Source organism: Eupeodes corollae, chromosome 1, assembly GCF_945859685.1.
Source record: "Eupeodes corollae chromosome 1, idEupCoro1.1, whole genome shotgun sequence".
Lineage (NCBI taxonomy): Eukaryota > Metazoa > Arthropoda > Insecta > Diptera > Syrphidae > Eupeodes > Eupeodes corollae.
This window is the reverse complement of record NC_079147.1, coordinates 139,324,862-139,352,761: the sequence shown is the minus strand read 5'-3', so window position 1 is coordinate 139,352,761 and position 27,900 is coordinate 139,324,862. Positions and strand designations below refer to the sequence as shown.

The following is a 27,900-nucleotide window of genomic DNA, read 5'->3' as shown; positions in this document are numbered from 1 at the left end:
AAAAAAGATATGTTAAGTTTTCTAGTGTTCAAATGCAAACAGTATTTTGCATATACCTTACCCCACAAACACCCCTAATCCTATGTTTTGCCATGCCATTTAGTACACCGTACTATCTATATAAAAAAAAAACTAGTTTTAAGCGTGCACAGTGGCTCAAAAAACAAAACTCAACAAAAAGTAGGTTTAGGTCCGAAAGAGAAAATATTTTTTTATGACTAACCTAAGCTAACTGTAAAAAAAATCAAAGGGAAGTTCGTGCTTGTAATGGAAAGTCGCCCCGTATACTTATCACTGATAAAAACACATAATTAAGACATAAAATATTTCTCGCCAAGTAAATTATCAAAGTGATAAAAGACTGCCTCTCAATCTCAAAAATGTTGTACTGTTGTCAATCAATATGTTTCTTGCTTAAAGTTAAGTTAAACGTCAGTACTGGCATCACTTGCATTAAATATTCGAAACTTCACTTCTTTTCGGGCTTTCACGTCGTCTTTATGGCGTTCATTTTTTATAGTCTTATCATTTTTGTGTTATATTTTCTTAAATTTAAAGAAAAATGTAGGCAATTATAAGTTTTAATAACTTTCTTCTTTGTTTATATTTAATTTGGAACCGACAACAAATACTAATTTAGTTAAATTCGTTCATGATTTATGTGTAAAACTTTTCCTTTTTCCCAAGGAACTACATACAGGGACTAACTAGCAAATAGCAAGTGTCGAGTGCATTTCCCCTCGGATACAATAACACCAGTGTTAAAAGTTATTTTTTTAATGTGCTCAGTGATTTAGTTTTTTAAGAAATTATATAAAAACAAAGTAATCAAACATATTTATACAAATGTATAAGAACAATACAAATTAGCGCCATATAAAAACGCTGCATAGTAAAAATAAAGTTTTGGAAAAAAATTGATCAAAATGGAGAACCTCAAAGTTCGGGAGGATCTATTCTCCAGTGTGAAATACTATATAAGCGGCAATCTGGATGATAAGGTAAAGTAAAATATGAAATTTATGTATTTAAAAGTTATTGGGGCTTTTGCAGAAGAATGGGCAGCAATATTTTTGGGCGCCAACTAATTTTGTGAATCTAAACCAAATTAAAAACTTGTAGTGTATAGAAGTTAATTTAAGTATTTATAAGACAGTTTAGTACTCTAATTTAAGTTTATTATGACTAATGATTTCAACATTTGTATTGCCAATTGTAACAATTGAAATTTTGGCATTTTCATTTCATCCTAAGGACACATAATAAGGACTTGACTATACCAATTGATATTTTTATTATGAATCTAAATCATAACAATCATCATTTAAACTCCTTTAGGTTTCTATCTACAGTTGCAATTGATAGGGATCTGTTTTGTTATAAAAATGTGTTATTTAGTCTTAATGGAGACCATCCGATTAATATTACTGTTGTGTTTGGAAAAGTTAACTTGTGATCCATTTCCATTATTAATTAATACATTTTATTTCTGTTGCATAAGACGAAACAGCTCAATATGCGGCCCACAAAAATAAGTATATCGCCCGGTTAGTTGGGGGAATATTCGAATAAATTTTGTACTGTGGGACAGAAATGAAGTAGAATGCCTGAATACAAGTCTTCTTCAAAACACCATCACGAAAACATCAAAATGAATTCTTGAAAGGAAAGTCTTTAATTATAATGAAAATTCCTTTTTTAAGGCAATGATGTTTTATCAAGGTACCTGTGGTTCGATGGTAAGTGCATAGGATTGTCATGCCATAGGTCCCTTATATTACTCTCACATACGAGTAAGAATGGTTAAGAGTTGTAAGTTGCTAGGTCATCGTTCTCTACGATCTGTTACGCATAATGTATTTATTCACAGGAATTTATTGAAAACTATTGCTTAATTGCTCATAAAAGCAGAAACCGAAATCAAAAGAGTTCATAAAAAAATTTGCAATGTGTTTCATAAAACGCCAAAAATTCAAAATAGGATTTTAGAATTATCAATACATTACATATTACATTCTACATAAAAACAGAAGAGAAAAAACAGACAGAAAAAACACATGACAACATCACGCGGTAGGTTTAGAGACGGTCCCTCATCTACATCTGTCTACTTATCATATACAGATGGACAAAATGGATCGTTTTCAAAAAGAGCATTTTTTAAATAAAAAATTATGTTTTTACTGCACCTCCTTTCCACAATTTGTTAAACACAAGCATAGATAGTCAACACTGGAGGAACAGTTCTTATGGGAGTTACGTTCACTCAGCGAATGTAACACAGTTACTCTTGGATGGATCCCAGGGCACTGTGACGTTGAAGGAAATAAAAGAGCAAACAAATTTGCCAAAAACGGATCTAAAAGCCAATTGATCAAGCAAATGGACTTATCTAACCACAAATAGTAGATGAGCGGAGCTTGAAACTTGCCGGATTTCCAGAAACCTATGACCAAGTATTTCCCAAAAAAAAAATACCTTTTGAAACTAGCACGGCTCAATTATCCTTATTGATAGGTATCCTACCGGATTACAATTCATCGTAACCCGGTAGGATATAAGCAGAATGGATATTAGCTTATGTGAATTATGTAGAGGTTGCGGAGGTGAGGAAATGGTATGTTCAAGCCTAACCAAAAAAAAAATGACGATACTAGGAATACACTTTTTCGACGATATATGTGACGTCTCATCCTTGTCACCTAAGGACATTTTGATATTCACACAAAAATCAGGATGGTTCAGAAACCTAAATCCTTATCTACTTTCCTATACCTAGACAAATATTAGTAGAATGGATAGCTTATTTATACAGAGGTTTCGAAAGTGAGGAAATGGTATGTTTAAGCCTAATCAAAAAAAAAATACGATATTAGAAAAAAAAATACTTTTTCAACGATCTATGCGACGTCTCATCATTGCCACCTAAGGACATTCTGATATTCACACAAAAATCAGGTTGGTTCAGAAACCTAAATCCTTTTCTAATTACCTATGCCTAATCAAATCCTTACCATTTCATAGGGATCACATTAAATCCACATTGTTCGGAGTGAGATGGTTTTTGGCCTACCGTTCATCACCTCGCCAAACCTAACCTAACCTAACGGGCATGTTTTTTTTTTTTTTTTAATAACTCGCCACACTTATAAAAATGAATTATATCAATAAGATAATTCATAAACTTTGAGCAAAAAAATTTGCACCTGATTATGAAAACTTAGCAAAAGTTTACATTGTTACATCTATAAGCAAACATTTTCGCAAAAACCTACAAATTTTTGATGGACCGCAAAGCTATTTCAAATTTATAATTCACCAGTTCAATAATAAGTGCATTGTCTTCTACTTGTAAATGTATAGAATTTGTATTAAAAGAACTTTCTTCCAAACTTTAATCTTATTGGAAATGATTTACATTATATAAGGTGAACTAGACGCAAACAAATGTAGAGTATAACCAAGATTTTTTCACTCTTAAAATATTGATGAGTCCAAGTGTAAACACCGAGATCGAACGCTGATGAACTTTTAGGCTGCAAAACTATTTCGAAAGATTTGTCAATTTTTACTGTAGACTAGCCCGATCTTGCAACTTGGTAGTAGTATATTTTTTATACTTGTAATAGGTACCTATGTATATCGAAATTGGAAAATTACGAATTGGTTGAACGAAAATTTTTCATAAAGTCAAAACAATTTATCTAAGATTTTCACTTGAACAGCGTGTATACTAAATAAGTTCACCCGATCGAAAGTAGAATTCAAAGGCAGTGTAAACAAAATCGAATTAGTGAATCGATTATATAATCTATATGTAAATAGCAGATTGCTGTATTTTTAAATGTTGCGAAAAAAGGAAATGAGTTCACTCTATTCAACTAAAAAAATAAGTTCTAGAGAGTTTTTGATAACCGTCAATTTGAGTTGCCCTAGATAACAGAATGTTTTTTTCTCATAACAAAAATTTAATTTTCTTAATTTATAAAACATGCCCTGTTTTTGGGATAGAATCCAATCAATCCAAAATCTTGCAATTCAAAATTTTATCCTCTTGATAATTTACGCAGAGAAAAGTTTAAGGGATTCTTGCTTACAAGATAATTGGGATTGTTCAATTTTCTTATTGATGATTTTTTACAATTTTGGCTTAATATGAAATTACTTCTAATAAGAAACAAAGGAACCTAGTGTCAAACCTTTATAAGAAAGTCGTTTGACTTTTGTTCCAGTTATAAGAATTGGTCTGTGGTAAAAGTCTTTCAGGTAAGGCAGAACATGCAACACAAAAATTGGCTCCAATTCAACTGTTATAAAAAAACTTACAAATGAAAAGATTATATCGTCTGCTTGGAGGTAAAAGTCATTAAGTAACAAAATCAACATTTGTCAGGAGAGCAAAAAAACGGGGATACGCTAAATAGTTGAATAGTGAATTTTTTCATTCTCTGATTTGCTCTTATAGTAGTTATATTCACTTAGTGACTTTTCATACTTATGGGAAATGTCATTGTGTGTTGATGATTACATGACTTTTTCACGAATTTGAAAAAAAATTGCACTTAGTGACTTTTACGTCCAAGCAGACGATATGTGCCATTTGTGCAGATAACTGATTGTTGCTTTTTTTTACTTCTAAAGTAGGTGAAAAGGTTTCACCAATTTACATTTAAAGTAACAGCTTCCAATGAAGAATATTTTTCGATTCTTTTTTGTATGCTCAAATAATTTCATTTTTTCACCTGATTACTTTTCTCTTCCATTACAGGTTGAATTGCTTTTAAAAACTGGTGGTGCTCAATCAAGATCGTACCTGAACGAAATAGTTACCCATCTAGTATGTGGAAGCAATTTTACCGAAGAAGAACTAGTTATGGGAATTGATCTTTACAGCGTTACCCCTGTCACTGAAAATTGGATAATTCACAGTGCAAAACTTGGTCGTCTCGCATCAACAAAAGCATTTGATCCAAATAAACCTCGAATATTTGCTGGTGTTCGAATTACTTTATCACAAATCATCCCATCTGATAGGCGTAAATTATATGCCATGCTGACATTTCATGGAGCTGAAGTGTGTCAAAACCTCAGCTCAAAAACCACACATTTAATTTGCGGATCAGCATCAGGAAATGCATATCAAAAAGCCAATGCCCTGCCAAAAGGAAAAATAAATATTATTTCGCCAGATTGGGTTTTGGATTGTATAAACAAAAATGAAATTCTCCCATGTGATCCCTATCATCCCAGATTGCTTAAGGTTGTAGAAAGACTTAAGGCCGTAAAAGCTTTACCTTCAACGGTAGCTTTACCTGGAGTAGCAGCGGCAGGAAGTGTCACACCGACAGTGGAAAAACCGTCATTGACTTCCCTAGCGAAGATAATTGGATTTGATGAGAGTACAGAAAAGAAAGGAAAGCCAGTTTTAAACAAACAACAATTGCAACAGCAACAACAACAGCAGCAGCAACAAAAACAACAAGCACTGCAGAAAACACAGCAAGAGCAAAAGCAAAAACAGGAAGAACATCAAGAAAAACTTAAGCAACAGCAGATTCAGCTTCAGCAGCAGCAACAACAACAAGATAAAATTAAACAAATTCAACAGCAGCAGCAGTTACAACAGCAACAGCAACTCCAACAACAACAATTACAACAGCAGCAACAACAACAACAGCTTCAACAACAACAACAGCAGCAACTACAACAACAACAAGAATTACAAAAAGAACAAGAAGCTCAGCAGTTGTTACTGCAACAGCAAAAAATTCAGCAAATTAAACAGCAATTATTGCAAGAGCAAGACCAACAAAAGCTTCAACAACAACAGATGGAGCAACAGCTTCTGCAACAAGAGAAAATAAAGCTACAACAGCAGCAACAACAACAACATCAACAACAGCAGCAGCAGCAGCAGCAACAACAACAACATCAGCAGCAACAACAACAGCAGCAGCAAATACTCCAGCAACAGTTACATCAGCAGCTTGTTCAGAAGCAGCAATCCCAACAACAACAACAGCAACTTCCAGCTCAAAAGCAACAGCAATTACAAGCAATTTCTATCTCGCAACCTCAATTGACAACTACTTCATCTGGTTCTGTGCAAACAGTATCAGCCTCTTCATCGCCTGCCCAAATAATAAGGACATTATCTTCAGGAGGTCAAAACAACATTATCATCACGACTATTCCGAATTCGCAAATAGGCAACAACAAACAAGCCCAAGCTACGCAATCACCAGTCATATTTGTACGCCCACGGTCTATTGGACAAGGCAAAGGTCAAAATGCACCAAATGCCACTATTCCTCAACCTCCCCAAATCATACTTCAACAAAAGATTATTCAACAGCCTAATTCAGTTGCTGTTGAACAACAAAATCAAGCACCACAGCAGGCTGTAACATCTACACTCAACAAATCTCCAGTCAATGTTTCTCCTCAAATTGTTAATGTCCAAGTACAGCGAAATCTTAAGAGTCCATCCATTCAGCAAATGCAACATTTGCAACAGCAACTACAACTGCAACAACAGCAATCGCCTTCAAGTTCTGGGCCCCAAATACAATTAATACAGCAACAAGTTTCCCAACAGAACCCGTCCGACCAACAGCAGCAAATTCAGCCACAACAGATCCAAACACAAGTTATTCAACAGAAAATTCAGGTACACCACCAGCTGCAACAACGATTACAGCAACAATTGCAAATACAGCAGCAACAACAGCAGCAGCAAATACAGCAGCAACAACAACAACAGCAGCAACAGCAACAACAACAACAGCAGCAACAGATGGGGCAACATCAACTGCAACAGCAACCACCTCCATCAAGAACACCTCAACCTATTACACCTCAGCCTCAAACACCACAGCAGCCACGAACTCCCCAAACGCCAACTGGTACACCTAGAACTCCACAACCGCAGCAATGCACCACACCACTTCAACAGCCGCGCACTCCTCAACCACAACAAAACCAACCGCTTCAACAACCAAGGACGCCCCAATCCATAAGTGCACCACATACTCCCCAACCACGGACCCCACAGCAATCTCTTTCACAACCGTCTACACCGCAACCTCAAATACAATCGCCACAACACCAGTCCATTGCAATGTCGCCTCAGCCACAGCTCTCTCAACAGCCACAGGTACAGCAGCAGCAGCAACAAACACAACCACAAACTCAATCAATACCAATGTCACCGCAAATGCTACAACAACATATCCTTCGCCAGCAACAAATTCTGCAGCAACATCAACAGCTTTATCAACAACAACAACAAAGTGGGCAGAGTCTGACACCACATCAACAAAGCCTGCAACGTCAAATTCAACACCAACAGGCACAACTCATTCAACAACAACAATCATTGCAACAGCAATTACAATTGCATCAACAGAACACGAGGATGCAACAGAACCCTTCGCCCAGTGTCCACCAAACACCATCTCCTCAGCCTCAGCTTCAAAGTCTGCTATCATCGCAATCTCCTAGAGCTTTACAATCTCCAGCTCCACAAATGACACCACCTCCCCAGTCTCCACAACAACAAATAGCGGTTCAACATCATCAGCTGAGACAGCAACTTCAAGGACGTCAGCAACAAGCAGGGCAACCCCACAGACAAATGATCGTTACTCAACAGCAAATAAGTACACCTGCTGGCTCAGGAACAGGCGCACAACAGCAATCGCTGCAACAACAATTGCTTTCCTTTAGTCAACAACAACAGAAAGTGCAGCAGCAACAACAACTTCTTCAGCGATCCCCACAACATGGAAATCCATCAGTTTCAGTTCAGGTAAGATCTTTAAAAAAAATGACATATTCTTCTTCCGTTTATCCGTTTAAAACATTTTTTATTCTTATACCGTAATAATGGTAAATAATAATTTCATATAAAGAGAAGTTGTATCGAATGTATAGCTTGAATAGTTGAGAGAGTTATCATATTTAAATTTTTGTTTCATCAACAGTCACAAACAAAACAGCTTATCATGACAAAACCGATTGATCCCACTGATCCAGTGCAAGTTGCTCAAGTCTTAAGTAGAACAGCTCAAAGCCCTATTCATGATTCACTTATTCTTCGACAGCAAATGGCACAACAGTTGCAAAAGCAACAACAACAGCAGCAACAGCAACAACAGCAGCAACAACAACAACAGCAACAACAACAGTCCCCACGTCAATCACCACATTCACAACAACAGCAGCAGCAACAACCACAACAACAAATAGTCATAAGCCAAGGCAATAATCAAATAATCACCCAAAGGCATGTGATAAACACATCGACAGCTCAGGGGCAGCAAATCATTCAAAGCCATATGCTGAACATGCACCAACAAAAACAACAACAGCTACTGTTGCAACAACAACAGCAACTGCTACAAAAGCAAAATACAGGAAGTGTGACGCATCAGGTGCAATTTTCCCAGCAACCACAACAACAGCAACAAACACAAACACAACAACCCGGTTTGCAGCAACAAGTTCGAATTATACAGCAGCAAGGTCTTGGAGTAACCCAGCAAATTGTACAGCAGACATCAGTTACTGGTCAACACCAATTGCAGCAACAACAACAAGTCGTATCACAGCTTCAATCACCAACTTACCAGCAACAAACGCAGCAGCCTCAACAAATAATTCAACAACAGGGGCAAACGGTTCAACAACAAAACTCCCAATTGGTGCAACAAATACAACAGCAGTTACCGCAACAACAATTGCAACAGCAGCAGCAACAACAGATAAATGTAGGCTCTCAAACAAATAGCAAACAATTCCCTGCAAAATTCATCATCAGCCAACAGCAATTTAATCAACTAACACCCCAGCAACAACAGCAAATATTACAAAATCAAAATCAAAATGTATTTTTCGTTAACCAAGGAAACTTGCAGCAGGTTCAACAGCAAGTCCAACAACAACAACAACCAATTGGTCAACAACAACAAATTCTGCAACAACAACTTCAACAATCCCCACAGCAACAACAACTTCAACAATTACAAATCAATAACCTCCAAACTTCTCACGGAACCATAAATCGAATGCAACAACAAAAACCACCGCCACCAATGTATCCTCACACGCCAAACGTGACTGTCGGTCAGACTGATATGCAAAGTAATTTATTACAACAACAACAACTACAGCAACAAGTAATTTTGAACTCACCACAACATCGAAGCCAACAACAGCAGCAGCACACGATATCTCAACAACAACAGCCCCAGCAGCAGCAAATAATTATTAACCAGCAGCAAATTATAAATCCTCAACGTCTTCAATATCTGCAACAACAGCAACTTCTTCAAAATAAACAGCAATCCACTCAGCAGCAAATTATAATTCAACAAACACAGCCCAGCTCAACTTCCAACCAGCCAACTATAATGCAAAGTCCACCACAACAAATTCCACAATCGCCACAGCAAATTCAATCTCCGGTACAGCAGCAAATTCTCACAAATCAAGGGCAAACAATTGCCATACAGAATCAAATGATTCTGCAACAACAACAACAACAGCAACAACAACACAAACAACTTCAACTGCAACAACAACTATTGCAGCAGCAAGGTGATCCTCTAATTGGCCAACATCAGGTAACCCTCCAACCGCAACAGCAACAACAACAACAACAACCTCAGCAGCAACAACAATCAACAACTCAAATCATTCAAACTCAGGTGACACCACAAACGCAAACCGTTCTCATACAACAACATCAACAAAATCCTCAAACCATTATCAACCAGCAGCAAATTCAACAGACTCCTCCTCCGCAATCACCTCAGCAGCAAATAATCATTCAACAACAATCTCCACAACAACAACAACAGCACTGGAATTCACAAAGTCCCCTCAATGCTCAACAACAACAGCAACAACAGCAGCAGCAAGTATTGCAAATACAATCGGGCCGCCAAACACCAAATCCAGGTGCAGCACAACCGACTCAATACATTCGGACGGTACGGCCAGGTCAGTGGCCAACAACAGCAACTGCAGGAATTCCAGGAACTCCACAAAGGCAATTGATTCAATTGGATGACAAGACACATGCGCATTTCATGTCCTTAGATCCTGTGAAGAAAGCCGAGTATATAGCAAAGTTGCAAAGCAAACAAAGAGTGATGTTGAGACAATCGGTTGCATATCAACCCCGCCCTGGAGCTCCCAATGTAGTGGCGAATAATGTAAGTGCTCCACGACCAGCCGGAACATCGCATATTATAGTTCAAAGCCAAATGCCAGCAGGCCTGAATCACCAGCAACAGATGCAGTGGTTGCAGCAGCAAGGAGCACGACAAGTTCTTGTAAGAACAGGTTAGTAGTATTTTTTATTTGTCCCATCTAACATTTCATCACTTTTTCATTCCATCTTGTGGTGCCTTCAGTTTACTAACTTTCTGACTTGTTTTGGTTTTTTTTTTTATGATATTTTTATAGTTTGCATTTTATTTTTATTTAAGTTCATCAACTGTTTTAATAATAAGACGAACATAAAATAGACATGGCAAATATTTTGCTAAAAAATCTAACTAATAAGATTTTATTTAGATCTTGTCTACTAGATGTTACTTGCGGCAAGTCCTCTGTCCTGAGTTCATGACAGTGTATTTTGACAAATAATACATCATATCTCCTGCTAATTTATCAAATATGTTTGAATTTATTTTCAAAACAAAATCCTTTCTTAGTGCTAGAATTTTTATTTGACGAAGAAATTGATTGTTTTGTATGTTATTTTGTAAATAAGGGTAAACACTTCCAATAAGTTCAGGTTTGCCCTGTACAAGATTACAAAAATCTTCCGTTAGTGTCTCGGTATTGGTTTTCAACAGACCATCTAGTGTTTCAGCATGTTTCGTACGTTAATGGCATTATAAGAAACCCCTAATGATAGGCAACGATGATAGGTCCAAATGCAGGAAGAACCTAATGATATTGTAATATTCGGCTTGGTCCGACAATTAAAACTTATTCACACTTGCAGATAAAACACAATTTTACTTTATTTAAATTGGTCCAACTTATTTATTGAACACTTTCAGTTAATGCTTTTCAAACACAATCTTTACTCAATTATTACTTTTTAAACACAGTCTTTACTTTATCGCAGTTTACAACCAATAATAATCCCGCTTCCCTTATGAGCGCCTATTTATATACCTCAAATCGGTTGGAGAAACTACTAGGTTGTTCTCGATGCTTAACAAAGCTAGTTCTCCTCTTAATCACTAGATGTTGCCCCTTCGAGGTTCTTGTATGCGCTGAATGTTCTCGAAGTTAGTTCTCCTCGATGTTTCTCGATGCTTAACGAAGCGAGTTCTCCTCTTAATTATTTGATGCTTAACGAACTATATGTCGCCCCTTATTTTATTCTACTATAACACGATATTAATATGATACTAATTAGTGTTCTAAAAAAATTGTAAATCGAATATATAATATTAATTATAAGTGTTATTGGTGAATCTCCTCCAATATACTAGGAATGGGATATTTTAACGCGGTAAAAAGTAGTCTCTCCAGCCCCATAACTATCACCACATACAAAAATCATGTCATAATATTGTTTAGATGAGACGTGAAAGATGGACAAAGAAACAAAATGACTTTCTCATTGTATGTTATGCTTTAGCATTTAATCAATTTCTAATTCTCGTATCATGTGAATATTCGTAGAGGGAGACTTATTTATGGATGTGGTCCTTTTATAGAAGCACATACATAATCGAAAAACTCTATCCTTGCTTCCATGCATGTATAGTGGAAAAGTGGAATACGCTTTAACGGCTCAAGGCAGTTTTGAGTCCCTCTCTAACAATACTGTTTAATTCAAAATTTAATGGATCAACATATATACGCTGTTGCAGTGCGATGGTTAAAAAAGATGAATCCGGAAAGGAGTATACAAAACTCACGGCACTGTCATTAACAAAGCCGTTTTATGAATGAGTAGATTTAGACAGTTGATTAAAAACGAACGATCATAAATGTAGTTATAAACCCAGAGAATATTAAAGCTTAGATCACGCGATTAATGTATACCCAAAAAATTGTTCACTCATTTGTGTATTACTGTCATACAAATTCACGAAACATCTGAAATACAAACTTTGATGACCACAATTGACAGGAAATTGTCTGCTTCCTGGGTGGACACTTAGTCTGTGCAAGGACAAACGAATAATAAGGACAAATATTGTTAAATCTCAAACGGTTCATATATGCATGGTCATTATATTTTGATAGACCAAAGAGAAAAAGGTCACTTTACTTCGCCATTCACTCACTTTACTTCGCCATTCTCGACAAAGTAGTTTGCAAATTTGTTTTTGAACCGTTTTGTTGTCGAGCTTTTTTTTCGGTCTACCTCTGACTGCACTGGATGTAGCGTTGTCTCAATTGTAACATCTCGACATTAACCGATGACTAAATTAACTTTGTTATCGTGTATCGAACTATTTATTTTTTTTATTTGCGTCTAAATCGATTGGTTTCCAAAGAACCAAAAACTTGCAGATAATGTTGCTTGAGACATTTTCTTATTATGTGGTACCGAGTACGATTCACTCAATAATTGAAGACCCGTTGCACCATTCTTAGACCGCGTTGACCATACGGCACAGGGCACAGGTATTCCTCGGCTAGTTAGTGCAATCTGTGCGGTAGTTGACTACCATCGGTGATGTGTTTGCGTTCATAGTTATAAAAAAATACTACCCGGATTTGATGCAACCATCGCAACCTTTTATTTACCTTTAACGCTTCCTCGAACAGAACATAATTGATTTCATGTAAATACAAATTTTCTCATAATTTTATTTTGTTTAAAACATTGATTTTACATAAATACGATTTGTATTTGTGAGATAAAATACACAATTTGGCTGAACCACAGATTTTTTTGTAGAACACACAAATCGTATTTCTGAAAAAAGTGTGTAGAATTTGAAGATACCATAAACGAATAAAATGTAAGTACATACACAAACCTTCTGATCTAAGCTTAAAGACTTAACGAAAATCGTTAAGAGAGCTTGATTTTTTTAAATTATTTTCTATTAAATTCTTAAAAATCCAACGCATTCAATTTTTCTAAAGTTCAGTTTTGAGTGGGGCATTGAATTATTAGAGGATATGTTAACACGAAATTCGTACTGACAGTCATAAACAAACTTGGTATATTTTAGAACCTAAAACCAAAAAACTGCGCTCTTCAACTTTCAATTCAGGAATTGAACTGGCAGACATAACTGCGAACAGTTTTGCATTTAAAAGTTGCATTTAAAATATTCGCTAATTTTTATTTTTTCCTCAGTAGAAATTTTGTATTTTTCTGAGAATACCATTTTCTATTATTGTGCAAAATTGTACGTAACATCACATAAAAAAGTGCTTTAATAAAAAACAATATGAATTTTGTTTTCTGTACCTTTAAAATTTTACTTTTTGCAAGGAAATAATACGTTATATATTCAAGCTAATTTTGAAGTCTTTTTAGTTAAAAATATTCACTTGGTGTTCTTATTTTATTTCAAATATATGATCTTTAAATATTGTAAGCACTACAAGCTGGAAGAAAATAACAAAATAAACAATAAAGTTAAAAAATTAAATTGCTATTTTATTGAAAATTTGGCAAAGTATTTTCTTTTTTATTGAACAAAAAAAAATAACAATAATTCTAGGTTCTGCTCCAGGCTTGAGTCCATTAACTCAACAATCTCAACAACCACCTCCACCAAGCACACCACAACCCCAAGCAACACAGCAACAATTCAGTGTTGTCGACCCTAGTAATGTTAACCAACAGATGTTGTTGCAGCGACAACAGTTGCGTGTGCAGCAAATTCAGTTGCAACAGAATCAGCAACAAAAACCTCCGCAAATGCAGCAATCTCCAGTTCAAATTATACCTGCTACTGCTAATGTTATTGGCAATTCATTGCCCGATCAACAATTACAAGGACTACAATCGCCTGTTGCTGTTGGCAGTGGTGGTCAATCCATGATAACTACAATTCAACAACAACAACAGCAGCAACAGCAACAGACTCTTGTTCTACCACAAGATCCAGCTAACAGTTTACAAACGCAAAATGCTGTACTACAAACTCAACAGCAACAAATGAACCTCAAAACCAAGACTGCCTTAGCCAATATGCTAAGCAATCGCTTAAGCAACAATGGTGCCACAATTGTCAACAATGTTTCACAAATTGTATCTGTAGATGCGAATGCATCCCCTATGGTTCCAGTATCACCCGTTGAACCATCTGCAGCTGGTACTCTCCGTCTGATGACCCAACAACGAAATGCGGTTTTAAGTCAAGGTGTACCAGTGGCACGGTCACAGCAGGAGCTCCTTCTGCTACAGCAACAGCAGCAGCAACAACAGCAACAACAACAACAACAGCAACGACGAACTATAACGCCAGCTAATGCTCAAATTGTAGGCGCAAATGTTATAACTTCGCCCCAACAAAATGCTGCAATGATGCCTGGGGCGCAATTTGTACAAACTAGAACTCCACTGCCACCCAGACCACAGTTCTATGGCCACAATCCTAACCTTAAACTGCCGCCGAATTTATTCCTACTAGGATGTCATTTCCATATAGTAGAATATGATAAGACTGACGAAGAAGATTTACCAGATTGGATTGAAGCCATAAAACATTTTGGTGGCGAAGTCGAAACCGCCTATGGACCTCGAGTAACGCATGTTCTGTGCCGCACTCAACGGCATGGAGTTGTGATGCAAGCAATACGTGATTCTAAACGCTGTATAACAGCTTTTTGGCTTAGTGATACATGTTTAAAAAAGCAAATGCAACCTCCATGGCAGTGTCTTCATTTACCTTTTCCCAGCATATACGGCATACAAAAGCCATTAGAAAAACATATAATTACTGTGAGTGGTTTTGATGATGAGGATGAGATACGGCTGCAAAATATGCTCGAAGAAACAGGTGCCCTATACACTTCATATTTGTCACCAATGAATACTGTACTTATTTGCCGCTACGCTGATGGTGAAAAGTACAACAAAGCAAAGGAATGGCAAATACCAATTGTAAACTCGTTGTGGCTTAGCGATATTGTTATTGGAAATTTGAGTGGATTACATCAATATGAGAATCAAAAGTATCAACAATATAATTTGACTTCACCATTTAGAATTGATTATATGCTTGTTGGTCATTTGATGGGTGAGTAAAGAATTATACTATTTTTTAAAGTTATTTTTAGTGATTCAGTTTTTTTTTTCATTTCGTTTATGTTAAAGGAAAGTATCTTATAATTTGGTCGAAAAGTTAACACATTTTAAGGCATGAATAATAGTTTAGTGTAGTTTCTTTTGTATTAAATTGCTCGCAGCAGTATAATCATTTTCTGTTACTCTTCGGCTATTTAAATTACAACATATCAAGCTTAACAAAGATTATTTGGCTTAGACAAAGTGGTTATGCAAAATTAAAAGAATAAATCTGTTTAAATATGTTTGTTGTTCTTTTATGCCTGAAGGATTTTTAGTTGAATAAATTGTTGAATTTGGAGATGATAAAGAGATTGTGTGTTTCTTTTTTATTGAAATTCTGTTCTATCAAGCAATGCGTAGATAAATCATTAAATTAAATTAATATTAAACTCATTTCATGTATCATCTCATAAAGAAATCTCTACATTATTTATGGTTTGATGGCATTTTAAAAAAAATATAAAATATTTATTTATAGCACCATGGAAGGCACCAATTAATCTTACTCAAGAGGCTCACGAACGAGTTAAACGATCAGCCTCCGAGTCTCCGTACGAGTCACGTACCAAAAGACAGAAAGTATCCGAATTTCAAGAGGATATACCTGAAAACGTAATCTGCATGGAATATCCTGACATGGATAAACCTCCTCGGATAATGTTTTCGCAGGTTCTATATATTGATCGCCTGACAAAGGCAGTTCTGTAAGTTTACCTACTTATCCTTACAATCATCTGTGTGTCAAATTATATTTTGTTTGTTTTGATTTTATAGTTCTCTTGGAGGCTTAGTTGTGGAAGATCCAGCAGAAGCAAATTATTTGGTAATGACACGAGAGGCACGTACTTGCAAGCTAATACATGCAATTTGTCATGTAGACTATATTCTTAAGAGCACATGGCTGGAAGATAGTGCTAAATCTGGTAAATTTCTTTCGCCAGAAAAGTATAAAATTCAATATATTGAAGTTGACGAAAACATGAAAATACCTTTGGAGAAATCACTCATGTCAACCCAACGCCGGTCGTTGTTTTCTAATAAATACTTTTATGTAACTCCCGATGTTTTTCCACCAAGAAGTGAAATTGTGCGTATGATTGTTAGTTCGGGTGGAAAAGTTGAAGAAAGTCGACGAACTGTGAAACAAATCAATGAAACATGCGCTGAATCACCTGATAACTATATAATTATAACCTGTCCGCAAGATTTGCCACTTTTAGTTGACATAATGAGACAAGGTAAACCCAAATGCTGGATACTAACAACGGAATTTGTTCTGAGCTCAATATTGAAACAAGAAGTCGATTATAAAACCAATGTTATGCCTTACGTCTACAATAACAATTATGTTGCACCTGAGAAAGCACACTCTGGGGGAGGAAAAGGACGAAAAAAGGAGAATATAAATAACTAAATGAAAGCCATAGCAAATAATATTGAATTGCGTTTTTTTGTTTTTTTTTTTTTTTTAATTAATTAATAAAAATAACACTGTAAATAATGTATAAAGAATATTGCCAAAAATCTGTGCATAGAAATTAGGTTTTAAGTTTATTATTTATTTATTTTTGATTTCAGTTTTAGTAGTATAGATTAATTTCTAGCAAACTTCAAATAAATGGAATGAATTTTATTCAAATAAATATTTATATGTATATTTTTTTGTATGTACCAGTTTCAAAGATTAAATTTTTAATGTATATGAAAAAATAAGGGTATACATTTTATTAATTTCTAAGTTTCACAGAAAATATTCAGATTTTCAGGAACTGAAAAGGAAAATACCGTTAATATACAGATTATCGTTAAATCATCGCTTATTTTCTCTAACTTTACATTCTTCAAACAGTCAAGTCAAATATTAAAACTCGAAATTATAAAGACAAATTTCGAACTTTTTGCGACACAGCTAGATCAAATTTGGAAGCTTTTTTATGTTTACCGCATCGGTAACTTCCATAAAGTTAAATGGAAAAAAGTTTAAAGGAACGTAGTTACAAATTTCGAATGTTGTACGCATTACAATTTTCATTATATAAGAAGTTATGAACATTAAGACAAGAATAAAAGAATTAACAGGTACCGTAAAAGTTTCCAATTACAATGGAATTCGTAATAAAGCTGATTTGGGGCGTACAAAAATAAAAAAAGGAATGTTAAATATATTATGTTATATATTATATCGACTATATATGTAAATGAATACGTATTTTAAAATATTAAAGTCATCGAAACATAAAAAATCAAAATGCAGTATAGTATCTTAAAAACGAATGTTAGTTTAAAGTAATAAGTTAAGACAAAATCCTGACATTCATAACATGGTTTTATGAATGAAAAATATAAAAAACAAAACAAAGTTTTTAATATCTACTCTACAAACCCACCTCAGCGATGGAGAGATGTAAAGGTAGTTTTCATTCCCAAGGCGGGCAAATGCTCGCATGTCAATCCTAAAGACCTAAGACCTATTAGCCTGTCTTCTTTCATTCTCAAAACTCTGGAACGATTGATCGATATCCATATACGTAACAACATTGAGAAGAGACTTTCAATGTCTCAGCATGCTTCCTGCAAAGGGAAATCGGTAGAAACAGCCTTGCACACTCTGGTAAGAACTATCGAATACTTCCTAGAGAAAAAGGAATATACTATGGTGGCCTTCCTGGATATTGAGGGCGCTTTCAACAACGTTGACACATCCGCTATCACTTCTGCTATGACTGCACTCAATATGCTCACTAGATGTGCTGATCACTGCGAACTTAGTATTAATCCTCAAAAAACAGGCCTCGTCCTTTTCACACGGAAATACAAGATCCCAGTAATTGTACCTCCTTCAATAAAAGGTATACCACTAATGTTTACCAATGAAGCCAAATACCTCGGTCTGATATTGGACAAAAAATTAAGTTGGAAATCTAATATACAGGAAGGAGTTAAAAAAGCTACAGCAGCTCTTTTCCTTTGCAAAAAGGTATAGGAAGCAAATGGGGTTTTCAACCTAGCATAACCTACTGGCTATACACATCGGTCATCCGACCAATACTTATGTACGGGGTTGCAGTAAGGTGGACTGCACTGGAGAAAGTCACATACTACGACAAACTCAGCATAGTCCAACGCACTGCATGTCTCTGCATTAGCGGGGCATTGAGAACCATCCCGTCAGCAGCGTTAGACACTCTCCTCCATCTGACACCCCTCGACATCTTCAGTAAACAAGTGGCAGCGAGTACAGCTATAAGACTCAACGCCTCAACTCAATGGGACACCAACAATGTGGGGCACTCCATCATTTTGAACCACTTTGGTTCTATACCAAAGTACATAGACTACACTATTCCTAAACCCCTATTTGGAAAAAACTTCCAGTCATCCATTCTATCCAGGGCCCTTATTATGAATTACGAAACGAACGGCAGAAAAAACGAAACTCGAAGAAACGAAAGTCATGGTGAAGAGCGATTATAAGATACGAAAATAGAAAGCAAAAAAAGTTGCCAGGCAAAAACGAAAAATGATAATTTGTTAAAGGAGCAACTAACTTCACTCCTATTAACAAATGTCAAAATATAAATAAAGTCGAGGAAATTTCAAAAATAAATGTAATTTGCATAAATTCTATGAAATGTTTTTTCACTGCGACTATTTCCTTGAAAGCGAAGATGAATCCCAAACTAACTAAGAAGAGGAAATGCGTATAAAAAGAAGAGTTTTAAGAGATTCATCGAACCCAATGAGCCTTCCAAGTTCAACGTAAGTAAAGTGAAATCCTTTCCATCTAGTATTAAAAAAAAACTCCTTAAATATTTGCCAGGTTCAAGCTTCTTTATCGTTTGAACAAGGACGCATTCAAATATGTGTACCTAAAATCTTTCCATACCTAACGAAGAACAGAATTAATCATAAACGCAAAGTTTTGTTTTAAGAAAACCTACACTTTTCCAACCATCCATTAGTTTCTCTGGAGGACCGCATGCATTTAGCTTATCAGTCAAAGCCTTCCAAAGAATTTTGGATTTGGCTTTGGCTTGGCTCGTCGGCAAGTAATTTTTTGCTATGTTTGGATTGGTTTCCATAAAAGTTACCAGCAAATCCAACTGCTTAGCATTAGTTGTAGGCCTAGAAGGTTACAAATAACTTATTTGTATGTTTTTGACAATTTTATTTATTATTTACTTACATTTTTTGCGCACTTAACAAAACAAAAACCAACCAAACAAAAACAAAAAAATAAATGACATTTGACATCTACCCCCAAAACGAAAGCTGAACGAGAACTGAAGGCACTCGTAAATAAAAATACGAGTATCGTCATTTTTACGATTCTCGTTTTTCTTAATCGCAATTTGACGATTTAATGCCACTACAATCGTTTTTTCTAATCGCAATTTAACGAATAAGCGTTATTTTGAACGAGTTTCGTTTTTCATAATAACCCCCCAGAGATGAATTTGAAGACAAAAAACTCCTGGATAACAAAAGTATTCATTTTTATACAGATGGATCCAAGACAAATGAGGGAGTTGGTAGTGGTGTGTACTCAGAAAAGCTTAATCTAAGCATCTCATTCCGCCTCCCTAATCATTGTAGCGTCTCTCTGGCTAAGAAAAAACGTGATATCAACTTCTGATATCCGCATCTTCTCTGACAGTCAGGCTGCTATCAAATCCCTTGACGGTGTCTCAACCAAATCTCTAACGGCCCTCGCTTGTCGATCCGATGAACTCGCTAAAAATGGAACCGTCATAAAGTGCTCTAAAGACTTGTTATCTCAAAGCAGACTTCATATAAGCTCCCTAATAGGTATCCTTACGGAACACTGTCTTATAGGCAGACACGCAATACGACTTGGTGTAGCCTCAAATGACTTCTGTATGAGCTGTATGGACGAACAAGAGGAGGAAACAATCTCTCATCTCCTCTGCACTTGCCCTGCTCTTTCACTCAGACGCAAACTTCATCTGGGGGACTACTCTTTTGATAATCCCATTGAACTAGCTAGAAAGGATATAAAATATCTTCTTCGCTTTATAAAAAGCTCAAAATGGTTCGACTAGTAAGAAGTAATTCAATAGATGTGTGTGGATTTCAATCCGCAGCCACGTTAACCTAACCTAACCTACTCTACAAATCTATTCCCGAAAAACTTAGGAGGAGCATTATTTTAAATAGATAAATATAGTAATAGAATACAATAAATAAAATGTAAAAAGGTTGTTTAATACGTATATCTATATACTTAATTTAAAAAAAAATAAATTATCAAAATTAAACATTCACTTGTAATACCATCAATTTATTGAACCTCATTCCCATGTGTTAAATCCTTGTTTCATTTTAACATCGATCCCCTGAACAGTTCCTCATGCTTGTTGCAAAAAGAATGATACATTCCTTGCAAGAAATATTTCACCCCTTCTGATCTGGCTGTTATCTACAGGACTTATATACGTCCAAAACTTGAGTATTACTCCCATCTCTGGGCTGGTGCTCCTGCAATTTGCTTTAGCCTCTCGGATAATATTGAACGTAGAGCATTTAAATTGATAGATGATAATATCTTCATAAGTTCATTTACTTCGCTTAAATATAGTCGTAATGTTTCTTGTATGACCCTTTTTTACCGTTATTTTAACGGTTTATGCTCTAGTGAAATAGCCAGCTGCATTTCTCCCCTTAAACAGTTCAACCGAAATACCCGCGCTTCTTCGGCCGTACTGTTAAATACAGAGATTCGTTCTTTAGCCGTACTGCGCGAATGAGGAATACCTTACCACACTCCGTCTTTCCTAGTCATTGCAATATTTAGGAATTCAAAACCAATGTGCACCGACGCTCCTTTCAAACCCTCCCCTTTTCATCGTGCTCACACTGTGTCTGCTTAATAAGGGAAGTAATATCCCCTTGAGTGTGTGCTTATTATAAAAAAACAGCTACCGAAACAAAAAACCGTTTTTATTATCTGATATATTTTTAAATACGCTATTATTATTATTATTATTATTATTATTATTATTATTATTATTATTATTATTATTATTATTATTATTATTATTATTATTATTATTATTATTATTATTATTATTATTATTATTATTATTATTATTATTATTATTATTATTATTATTATTATTATTATTATTATTATTATTATTATTATTATTATTATTATTATTACTATTATTTTGTTTTTAAGAACGTTAAACTAAATAAAATGTCGCTGAATGTAAAAGTATTACCTTCGGTTCTTTAAACTTCGATAAACTGGAGTATTATGACATGTTGTCCTAGACAGGGTAGGAATGTAGTAGCTAGAACCAAATATATGAGGGTTAAGAATGTTGAAACAAAATGCCGGAAATTATATGTATTTTTCTTTTGAATAGAGTAAAGGTTAAAGGTTACATTACTATGCAATCATAACATACATTACATATGTATATCTGAAACATCTGATTAATACTGCTCAATAACGAATTCACCCATAATATTAAATTTCTTCAAAACTAGTTTGTAAGGGGTTTTGAATTTTCTTAGTCTTTTCCAAATTATAATTTTAAATGTTAATCAAACAAAATTGTGCCTCAAAAATAATTCGTTTAATTTAAGCAAGCGCTTTTCATGACAACAATTACTCTTAGAGGATTTGTCAATTCCTTGCAAGAGGCAGTACCCATGAAAAAACTACGTGAAACAGGCAGGCATTGAACCCAAGACCTTACCAAAATTTCCAGGCGCATTTTAACAGGATGTGAGGAAAGAATGGGGCAAGTGATCAGTGCTAAAATTAAAGTCATGTATTCATGTTTTTTTTTGTTCAACTTTTAATCAGTTAAAATCAAAGTTAAGACTATAAACGCTCCCCGAAAAAAGTTATAGGTAAATACATTTCCCTATAAAAAAATCATCAATATCTATGACTTTTCTCATTATTGTTTTTAATCAGTAAATCAAACCTTCACATCAACTTTCTATTTCTTATGAATTTTCCTACCACATATTGTACCAATGATAATAGCATTCTTTCAAAGCTTAAAATTAATTATAAAAATAACGTTGAGTTAAATTTTGTCAACATTTATTTTTCACATTTAACCATAAAAAATGTATATACATTTGGCTTAATTCTAATATAAATAATATTTAACAATAACTTAAATTAAAACATTTGTTGGCACAAAGGGGCCTAACTTTAAACATTGATGAATTACAAAAATTAACATGTGTTTAACATGAAATCGATTCCTATTTTGCCAACGTCAACGCGTTGACAGAGAACCCTAAATGTCACGGTGATTCACATACGCGTTAATGCATTTTAGGACCAAAGGATGTCATCTTTATATATAAGGCTTGTAGTACTATCATCGTCGGTCCTTACGGGGACAACATAAAACGGCTCCAATGGTTGACAGAGACATTTTTAATTTTTTGGTGAATTTAGTGAGTCAACTCGTTGACTCTTTGCGTTGATCGTATAATTGTAGCTTGAAACTAGAACGTTGCACTTGTCAAATGCCTCTTTAAAACATTGAATTCGATTTTTTAATTAAAACCTAAAAAATACCATTGTAAGACCATAACATCAAAGGCTAGTTTGTTCACAGTGGATAAGGTATTTAACAAAAGTTTCAGAGGTTTTTGTTCAGTTACACTTATCAACCTAAACCATTTTATTAGCGTAATACAAACATTTTGGTTTTCAAGATCATTATCATGGATTGAAGATGATCCACTTCGCACAAGAATAGTTTTTAAATAGAGGAAAAATATGAAAATACAAAAGATTTGTAGTAATGCAGATTATAGGAAATGCCATTATACAAAAATGATAAAAAACATTTTCTGGCACATTTACATATATTTTAAATTATAAAGAGTGGTATAGAGGTATACCAAAAAAGAAATGGTTCTAAGCGTTGTTGGGTTACATAATGCCCGCAATTAGAATATTCAAGGAACTTATGGCTGAATCACAAACACGCTTCAGCTTCGGATTCGTCTGCGTTGCAGTGGGCCTTCTTCGAGGTTGCTATTATTTCATCCCTCCAAAGAGCAAATATTTTGTTTGTTGACATTTTTTGTACAGCTGTTGAGCTGTCAGACAAAGCAAATGTTCAGATAATTGAACTAGAGCTTCCGTTTGGAGTCACATTACGTTCTTTTCCTTACGATTGTCTAACGAAACGTGAGGTCGAAGCTCCATTCTAATAGCATGCATTGAATTTTTATGGCTGAACTAGTAAACGTCAGGTGAAGCCGAAGCTGAAGCGTGTTTTTGATTCAGAATGCAATCCGGTGAAACAAATCGGGGTCAACTTTTGAAGTTCTATTGATCAAGTTTTAAAAATCACGGGAACTCATTTTATTTTGTTTTTATAATTTACCGAAAAAAAATCCAAAAAATTCCAGTGTCATTTTTAACAGCAAAAGTTAGGGATTGCTGTGAAGAATTAAAATTCTTTCGAAATATTTAGCAGCAAAAAATATGTGTTTGTTTCTATTTGGACCATTGCGTTCTTTGTAAAAATTCACAACTTTAATTTAACCGTCACCTTCCATTATTAACCGCTTGCCTTGATCGTGTTCTGTTTGAACAAAAACTTATAATTCTATAGAAGAACGAGAACGTGACAGGCAAAATTGTTTCCTATCCCACCTGACCACGCTCTGCTTGACCAGGCTTTAGGTTTTACAAATTGACCTTTTTAATCTTCCTCGTAACGTCCATTAACTTAATGTCTCTAAGATCATTCACCGATAATCTTTCCATTAAAACTTATGTCGTTTTTGAATTTAAATGTTAAATTTGAAGTCATTTGCAACATACAGAAGACGTAAGTTAATTGAAAGTTAGGCAAGTTTCTAGTATCTGAATGGCCAGCTCCCAAAAAATAATCTTCCAATTAAGGCAACTTTAATGGAAAGTTGACTGGAAATTAAGTTAAGAAAAATCTCCCTGACTATTAAGTCATGTCTACTTCTATCAAAAGGACAAGTTGATCATTTTTTTTTTCGTTCAACTGAAATCTGAACGTAATTACTCTATGATTTATTTATTTTCTGCACACCTTCATTTAATGCTTTCTGTTAAAGGGTTTCTTGTAAATTTGGAAAAGAAATAAGTTGTACTTCTTTACACTTCAAAATATAAATCGTGATTGACTTGTAGCTTGCCTGAGGAGTGTTTTGTAGACAATAATGATTTTGGTAGTTTTTGTACTGTGAACTTAAAGTAGAGGTATGTGGAATAAAGTTCTCAATTTGAAATTCATGACAAAGGAAATAAAGTCCCTTATGTTGTCACCAGCCCAATGTCCACAGCTTTTATAATCTCTTGGGAAGTCTTCTAAATAAAAATGTTTATAAAACACATTGAAGATTGGTCGTTGTTTTAAAAAAATACTAAAATTAAGAAAATTTGATTTAGAAAAATATGACCGAACATTTTTAAGGTGGCAAATGGAACTAGAGAAAATTATAAAAAGGAAATTGGCAGTGACAAATCGCTTCCTTCAATTATTGCATAAGAAAGGCCGAAATAGTTTGTTTGACGGCGAGCGAAAATTGTGGAATCCGACAGAAATACTTGTCTCGTTGATTCCTCTCACACGGCAGAGCCTAGCCTTGGCTTGTTATGGCTCGAGCTCGTCGAGTTTCAACTTGTTGAGAATCCTAATGGATGAACAGATCCAAACCGAGCGCCTCAGTTTCCACACACATGGTCCATTTGGCTCTTTAGATCGTTCGTGTATGGTCAGCTTTAAATAAATTATTTGGCGCAACAGTCCTTTAAGAACTAGGGCCTAGTGACTTACAACTCTTAACCATTCCTGTATGCGAGTAATGTTGTCAGCAACCTATAGTTTCAAGCTAAATGCGGACAGTTAATTTGAGAAATTACTTTTTATTACAACAATTAATCTTGAACAGAGATGGCAGAGTAGATTACGTCAGGTAATCTACTCGGTAAATTACGTGTAGTTTATTCGATAAACTTCACGTTTGATTTGTTTCATTTACTACCCTACATTTGTCAAAAAGAGTTAAAAACGATTGAGTTAGTAATGACTAACGTAACGAGTGAAAAACACTAAACTATAAATAAGAACCAAATATGTTCCGTAAATGAACTAAATCAAGGAATTCGAAGTTTTATGAAAGAAAAATGCAAATTTAATAACCATCTATTTCATTTCTGTCGTTCATTTTAAGAGTATAGTGTATATCTATTAATTTTTGGGAATGTTCTTGGTTAAGCCTGTTCCGAATTTTCGTATGGACGAATGACCACTGCGAGAACACCCTCTCTATTGCTGCAGATGACGGTGGAATACTGAATAAAGGAATAGCATATCTTGATATGCCTGGATGCTGTCTGGATGCCAAACTCCAGTAAGTTTTTGGCAGCAAAACTTCACTTCCACCACCTTTGCCATCGCTAGTATCACCATTACTACATTCTCTAAGCTTTTCATTTAATGAAATAACCTGATCTTTGAGGGATTTATCGTAATCATTTAGTTCTCCAGCTGAGAAAATTTCAATGAAATATAGTGTAACCTCGATTCGCTGCGGTATTGTTAAATTTTTGCCAAGATATCTTGGATCCAAGCTATATGCCGCTATTGCATCAATGGAGATCGCCATTTTTTCCCTTGCGATCAAAAAGTGGTCATATTTTTCTGGCAATTGCAGCTGTAGCCACAAATCTACAGCTTCAGAGATGATGGTTGCATCATCTTGACAGGATCGTAGATATAAATTTCTTCTTCTATTGACTGGACAAAATTGTCATCAAACAATAATTGCTGAATATCTGTTGTTATCTTTTTATCAGTATCTGTAGCTGCTAAAGTCTTTATATGGTTCAGGTTGTGCAAAAAATGTATCTTTTCGATGCAATTTGTCAATTTGGCGGTTGAATGGACATTTCAAACTACGTTTTGACGTCTACCGCTACGTCTGCTACATTTAACTACATTAACTACCTCATTTATGTAGCAGACGTAACAAAAAAAAATTGCATTTCTGCCATCTCTGCTCTTGAATGATTTGTCAATTCTTTGCAAGAGGCAGTACCCTTGAAAAACAACTTTAGATGGATTGAACCCAAGACCTCTGGCATGACAGTCATACCCACTAACCACCAGGCCACGGTACCCGTGCCAGCTTTACATATGGGTTTAGGGCAAATTATAGGAACTTAAATGAAAAATTCTATTATGTACTCATTCTATCATGTGTTTTAAAACATAGGGCTACAAAGCATTATCTATCTTCTCATTCAGATACATGTATATCTACTTTAGAGGTCATTATGACATTAAATATTATGTCTGCGTTTAGCGTGCAAAAAGTCAACAAAAAGCTTAAATGCATGTACAATATTTTCTTCTATGTCAAAAATAATATTTTTTAATTAAGCAGGGCTTGGTCACGTCCATAAATGAATATTTTAATGTACTTTATCCTGCTAAAGTAAAGCGATGAATGTAGGTAAAAGTCATAAGACTTTCATACAACTATCTCCTTTTTTCTTATGTTTGATTGTTTTTTGAACATTTTCTACCTCTTTTCTTTAAACTACAGTTCACCCTACCTTACCATTTGAAACATAAAATAGCCATCTATCCACCACAATAAAAACTGTTTTTAAGGTTTATAAAACTAACCGAGGATCACAAATGGTTGTTGTATTACGTGTTAAAAGATAATCCGTATGGATTAAAGAACATATATTATCATTGCGCATTCAAAATTCTAGTGGTATCAATTGAAATAATAAGCCCCCTTGTTCAAACGAGTAAAAATATTTCTTCACCAAATTCTGATTTCCAAATTCAAGTGTCTAATAAATCAAAATTCTTTCTCAAACTAAGATCCAAATAACCGGTCTAACACTTTAAAACTTGATAAAGAAATGACTTAAAACTCAATCGAGTCCTAATTTTCAATAAATCAAGTTTAAGAATTATAAATACATTGTCAAGAAATTAGCAGTTAGCAATTTCGACAGCTTTCCGGCAGTGTTGTTTGTCTGTGCTCACGTCGGTGTCGCGTCTATTGTGTTTAGCCATTAAATACAAACGCTGGATATGAAACGAACGAAAAATAAAAATAAATTAAATATTCCAAAAAACTGGCAATGCTTAACTCCATTCCAGTTCACAAAACCAATATTTCATTTTCAAAAATCAACCAGACAAACAAAAAAAATGGAAATGAAACCCGGAGAACACGAGAAACACCAGCAGCAGAGCAGGCCAGCAGGGACGTTTTGGAGTTCAGTTGTCCAAAAAAGTGTAAAATGTCCGCCATTTATAAAAGAAACGATGTATGCTCTCATTTTCAATATGTATGCGTTGTATGTGTCACCACCGCCACCAACAACGACAAGGAAAACATTATCCAAAGGCCAACAATTCCAGCCGAATGTTAGAGCGAGAGGCAAGAAAAGGTGCGGCCATATTGATTAAGCACCAAATCTATTTTCTCCATTCTTCTTCCCTATACCACCACACGAAAGAATAAGACAGCATAATATTTCGTTGCCATATTATTCACAAATGGCGCATGTGTGCAAACGTTCCACTCGC

The 27,900-nt window shown here is 35.0% G+C and overlaps 1 protein-coding gene and 1 long non-coding RNA gene across 3 annotated transcripts; one reads left to right on the top strand and one right to left on the bottom strand.

Moving 5' to 3' along the window:
- Nucleotides 1-497: 497 nt before the first annotated feature.
- On the top strand, nucleotides 498-16,950 carry LOC129938423 (putative uncharacterized protein DDB_G0271606). 2 transcript variants are annotated; one of them, XM_056045975.1, is made up of 6 exons: nucleotides 498-1,001; nucleotides 4,769-7,810; nucleotides 7,986-10,350; nucleotides 13,722-15,245; nucleotides 15,774-15,999; nucleotides 16,070-16,950. In XM_056045975.1, exons 1-6 carry the CDS (start codon nucleotides 927-929, stop codon nucleotides 16,707-16,709), a joined length of 7,872 nt encoding a protein of 2,623 aa, XP_055901950.1. In that variant the 5' UTR covers nucleotides 498-926; the 3' UTR covers nucleotides 16,710-16,950. The 2 variants fall into 2 exon arrangements, with proteins under 2 accessions (XP_055901950.1, XP_055901951.1); XM_056045976.1 differs by lacking the exon at nucleotides 13,722-15,245.
- A 1,738-nt stretch (nucleotides 16,951-18,688) lies between these two features.
- On the bottom strand, nucleotides 18,689-19,733 carry LOC129942344 (uncharacterized). Its single transcript, XR_008781022.1, has 3 exons — nucleotides 19,482-19,733; nucleotides 19,237-19,420; nucleotides 18,689-19,181 (listed from the first exon to the last, which is right to left on the bottom strand). It is a non-coding gene; the product is annotated as an uncharacterized LOC129942344 (long non-coding RNA).
- Between the last annotated feature and the right edge of the window lie 8,167 nt (nucleotides 19,734-27,900).

Coding starts and splice junctions, on each gene's coding strand:
- LOC129938423 (XM_056045975.1), top strand. CDS start 927: ATGGAGAACCTCAAAGTTCGGGAGGATCTATTCTCCAGTGTGAAATAC. Junction 7,811..7,985: donor ATCCATCAGTTTCAGTTCAG/GTAAGATCTTTA, acceptor TTTCATCAACAG/TCACAAACAAAACAGCTTAT. Junction 15,246..15,773: donor GCTTGTTGGTCATTTGATGG/GTGAGTAAAGAA, acceptor ATTTATTTATAG/CACCATGGAAGGCACCAATT.